The sequence below is a fragment of the Oryzias melastigma genome, linkage group LG18 (genome assembly GCF_002922805.2).
Source record: "Oryzias melastigma strain HK-1 linkage group LG18, ASM292280v2, whole genome shotgun sequence".
In the NCBI taxonomy this organism is placed as follows: Eukaryota; Metazoa; Chordata; class Actinopteri; order Beloniformes; family Adrianichthyidae; genus Oryzias; species Oryzias melastigma.
The window spans coordinates 4,202,594-4,207,502 of NC_050529.1; the positions used below are offsets into that span (position 1 = coordinate 4,202,594).

At 38.1% G+C, this 4,909-nt stretch overlaps 1 protein-coding gene across 2 annotated transcripts in view; it reads left to right on the plus strand.

Annotated features, from left to right (window-relative positions):
- Positions 1 to 4,897, plus strand: part of LOC112139942 (endonuclease domain-containing 1 protein) — a 21,880-nt gene extending 16,983 nt beyond the window's left edge. The window contains exons 1-4 of one of the 2 annotated variants that reach the window (XM_036216799.1): positions 2,555 to 2,873; positions 3,101 to 3,414; positions 3,650 to 3,685; positions 3,910 to 4,897. In XM_036216799.1, the coding sequence (XP_036072692.1) occupies positions 3,112 to 3,414; positions 3,650 to 3,685; positions 3,910 to 4,701 (1,131 nt within the window). In that variant the 5' untranslated portion in view covers positions 2,555 to 2,873; positions 3,101 to 3,111 and the 3' untranslated portion in view covers positions 4,702 to 4,897. Of the gene's footprint in view, positions 1 to 2,554; positions 2,874 to 3,100; positions 3,415 to 3,649; positions 3,686 to 3,909 lie in introns of those variants that run through there. The other variant, XM_036216798.1, reaches the window with a different exon arrangement.
- Positions 4,898 to 4,909: the final 12 nt, after the last annotated feature.

Genomic DNA, 4,909 nt, shown 5'->3' on the forward strand with positions numbered 1-4,909 from the left:
CAATCTCTGTCACTGGAACTATGAAGCTCTAAAGGTGTTCCCGTTGCCATGGTGAATCATGCTGTCTTTGCTCCCTTAATCAGGGATTTTTATGGTCACGACGTTCGCACAAAAAAACGCCCCTCTCACCCTCCGCGGGTGGATTCTCCTCTTAGCTTTGGTCCTCTACCGGAGGTCTGGGAGCTTGAGGCTCCTGCAGTATCTTAGCTGTTCCTGCCCTTTTCTGGACTGAGATGTCTGAGGTCTTTCCAGGATCTGCTGTAGCCACTCCTCCAGTTTGGAGGTTACAGAGCTTCTGTGCTGTCCTGCAGACCAGCCCTCTCTCGCCATTGGTGGATATCAGCCACTTCAGTTGTTGTCCAGTGGTACATCCCCTACCGGGGCTTATTCATGCTTCTTGGATGTTTCATCCTGGATAGTGGCTTCTACGCTCATTAGTCTTCTGCCTCCTTCCTTGGGGCTAGCATACAGTCTCAGGGTGCTGGATTTGAGATGGAACCCTCCATGTTTGGTGGGGAGCTTTTGAATCTTAACATCTGTGGTCTGTATCTCTTCCTCTGTTCGTCTTATTATTCCTGCAGGGTCTCTGATAACTGGCAGTGTGTAACTGTTCATTGCCCAGGTCTTGTTCTTGCCATTGAGCTGACTTCTCAGGACTTACCTTACTCGTTGGAGGTATTTGGCTGTTGCAGCTTTCCTTGTTGCCTGTTCCAGGTTGCCATTTACCTGTGGAATTCCAAGGTACTTGTAACTGTCCTCAATGTCTGCTTTTGTTCCTTCTGGGAGTGAGACCCCTTCAGTGTGGACTACCTTGCCTCTCTTTGTCCCTTCTCAAGCCCAAATGACACCCCAATGTCAGTACTGTAGATCCTGGCGCTGTGGGAGTGATATATATTATATATATATATATATATATATATATATATATATATAAGTTACAATTAGTGTAAGACTGTGAGTAGTTAGTAGACAGTACAAAGGGGTTGAATATGTTTACAGGAAGCTTGTAAACAAGGCTCAGTGCATAGACACATGTAAAGAACTAATGCTGTGCATCTGTGGCATGCAAGGCTAACTAACAAACCACAACAGGACATCTCACGGTTGACTCACTGCGCTAAACAGAAGGGTGCAAAAAAACCCACTTCATTTCCACAAACACATTTTCACAGAATATAGATCTGTCATTCACACCTGATGTATCACATGGTTTGCAGTCAGTGGGCCTTTTCTCTTTTAATGTCCTACTTTATGAAGTTTATGAAGTCTTTATACGTAGATTTTAATATTTTATTTTAATATTTGATATAGTTCTGTATTTGAATCTTTAATAAAATGTTTACACTGAGCTGCATACAAAAACACTATTATGTGTTGTGTTTTTTAGTCTCAACAATACTAGCAGGAGTAAATTCTAAAATAAAATAATGATCTTTATGTCCCTCAGAAGTGCGAAGGTTTGACATAAGAAACAGACTCACCCACTCGTTCAGGTTACAGAGTTTCATTCCTGTCACCAAAGGATTTCTTTTTTTCTAATCATTTTTCATTTTATATTGTATAAAAGAAAATTTTAGCATTGCTTGTCAATATAAAGTCATTTTTTATCATATATATATATGTATGTATTTTCTTCTTGTAACCAAACTCTTCTTTTAACATAAATCAATGTATATGGTTTGTATTTTGTTAAACAAGACTTTAAAATTATGTTTAGTTTCTGTAGAGGAAAAAAAAGCAACACATTTTTTTAAAGTTTTCAATATTTTCTAAAGTAGCCTGAGATTGATCTTTACTTATTTTGAGTAAACAAATGTGTATATTACACATTCTATATTAAGATGGATTGACAATTGCAGTTTAATATTTGAGATTTATTTAACCAACAATTTTATGTCTTTTGTCAGAATGACCTTAAAGGGTTCAAAAAGAAGTCATAAGTTTAGGAACAGAATATACAGATATTTTCTTTACCTTTATACAGATACATTCTTCAAAAATCAATCTATGTGATTCACATTGTTCACTGCTGTTCAAGAACACGCATTTATCCCATGATGTTCACACTGCACAAGTAGAGAGGGGCTTCTTCTTTGACTCCTTTCTAGCTCATGTCTACCACCTAAAGTCAGAAGAGTCTTAGTGCAATATGTCAGAGTGGTGCCAGTCTCTTGAATCTTGCTCCAGGCTTTTTCTTTCACAGCTCTATTCCGATATATGAAAGAATTCCAGACATAAAGCAGGATTATTATTTCCTCCTTTATGTTCAAATGGTTGTCACTCCTGTGAGTTATTAAGGACAGCATTCATTCATCACTACCAAATCCAAGTCTCTGATTGATCAAAGTATAATTGTATAATAAACAAGTATAACAAATGAAACGTTTCTACGATGAACATAAGAGACCAAAATCCACTTATAATTGGAACAACTTGCAGAATCTGCGACTGATTAATATTTTATTGCTCCAGTGCAAAGGTGTGAATGAGTGTGTGTGTGCATGTGTGAATGGGGGGGTGTGTATGTGTGAATGGGGGTGTGTGAATGGGTGTGTGTGTGCATGTGTGACCCGACCACAGACTGTCCACAAACAACACTGACAACATCGCCTGTTCGGTTTTCGAAGAAACCTGTGATGAATTCTGGAGACGTTTGAGGTTTGACTGAAAATGTGAGGTATTTAATATAGCATCCTTTAACAACTTTGACACAATGTGAAAGGTCCTTTGTGTGCATGTGTGTGTGTTGTTGTGTGAAAACTTTCTACACTAAACAGAGTCAAGAAAGGTGGAGACTAAAAGGATAAAAGTCAGTCTCACAGCAGTGCAGATGTTCATCTCCTCACCAGCCTGAACCTGGTTTGTTCACAGAGGTAAGACTCTTCTAAAGTTTATGTTCATGACCTTCAGACTATCAGAGATCACATGTGACCTCCTGATTGGAGATCGTTCCATTTAAAGCTCCTATTAATGGTTTTATTGTCAAATTGAAGAGTTTAAATGCAACCTGCTAATTTATCATCAATGAGGTTTCTTTTGTTTTAATATTTGAATTCCTTCAGTTTATTCACAAAGTGATTTTCTTTTCTGTCTCTGTCAGAGTGTGAAAAGATGCTGCTTTTCCTGCTCCTGGTGTTCCTGCCCGCCGTTCCCATAGAAACAGAGGTGGTGGAGACTTTGACCGACTGTCCCGGTTACTTTGTTGAAGAGACACCACCAGAGATCCCAGACATCTTAGTGGGGGGAAACATCCTGAACCGGACCCGTTACAAAGTCATCTGCCAAACCTTAGAAGACACGAGAAGATTTCTGACGCTGTACGACACAAAAAACAAGATTCCAGTTTTTTCTGCGTATCGCTTCATAGGAGCGCAACCAGGAAGACCAAAAGAAGACTGGAAAATAGAACCTCAGGTATTAAAAATTATTAATTAATACTTATACTTAATAAAAAGGAAGTGTTAAGAGCGACTTTAAATCTTGCTTATATTCTAAAATGTTGAATTTGCAAATAGTCTAAAAAAAAATTAAATCTACATAATGATATAGTTTATAATTTAAGGATTCCATGTGAAATCAAACTATCTACATCATTATCACATAATTAATTGATTTTTTTTCTTAACTGATGAATAAACACTTTTTTCAGCTCGAAGACACAAATGATGACATAAACATGAGACTGGTAAGTCTTTACCAAACCAAGCATCTTAAATTGTAAATTAACATGTAAAGGACTCTATAGATGTGATTTCACTGTGGGCTTGGGGTGCTTAAACATTTTTGTAGGTAGAAAAAAAATTTTTAATTTTAGGTTTAATGTTTGACTTTTTCTTTACGAGCAGATCATTAAAAAAATGTCTTTTTGTCAATGAGTTCTTAATAAATGCATCCTTCTAACTATTGCAGCTTGAAGATTACACAACAATCCTGGACAACCAGGCAGTAGACAGTGATTATAGAAATAATCAGAGCTACGACAGAGGTCATTTATATCCAAGCTCTCATGCGCCAAACGAAAGTGCTAAACTCTCAACGTTCACTCTGACAAATGCTGTGCCTCAGTCAAGAACATTCAATAGTGGTAACTGGTCTCAAATGGAGCGATGCACCAAATGTTTAATGGAACACTACTGCATCAGGAATAGGACTGTGATTGAAGCCTTTGTGGTGACTGGAGCAGAACAAAGTGATGAGAAACTCAACGACAAGATGAACATCCCATCCAGGATGTGGTCGGCTTTCTGCTGTAACAGGACAGATGGTGTTTGGATGTCTAAAGCATACTGGGGACACAATGTGCCTAATGGTAATGTGACAGAAAGTTCTCATGAAGAGATGACGACTAATTTTGGTATACAGATTTTTCCTCCACTGTGTTCTGTTAGACAAAAATCACAAGACAAAACAACTCTTTGTAAAAAGAAATGTAAATTCTTAACCCCCTCTGTCCCTCCCGCCGACAAAGATGAAACCTCAGAAAAAACAACTTTTCCCCCAAACACAACACCAACAACCACCACTCCACCGACAACCACAAAGATGACTCAACCGACCACGTCCATCACCTCTAGATCTGTTATCAAGAAAAAGCAGGAAGACTGTGAAGAGACTGAAGATAGAAACAAGAAGGAGATAGAGGAGGAGGAGAACAACATGGAGGGGGAGGAGTCTATTATGAAGAGGGTCTTCATAATTTAGAATTCAGGGTTGTAACTCATGTTTTGGCATTGTTTTAGTCTTTGTTCCAACAGCCTGTCACTTCAATGGGTCAAAGCTTTCATCGTCATTATACAGTATTAGCTCATTGCTTTGCTTTTATCTACATTTTATGTTAAGAATCTGTAACATTAGAACTTGTTGAATCATAGAAAACAGTAAAACTCATTAAGACTATGGGTTTTTGTCA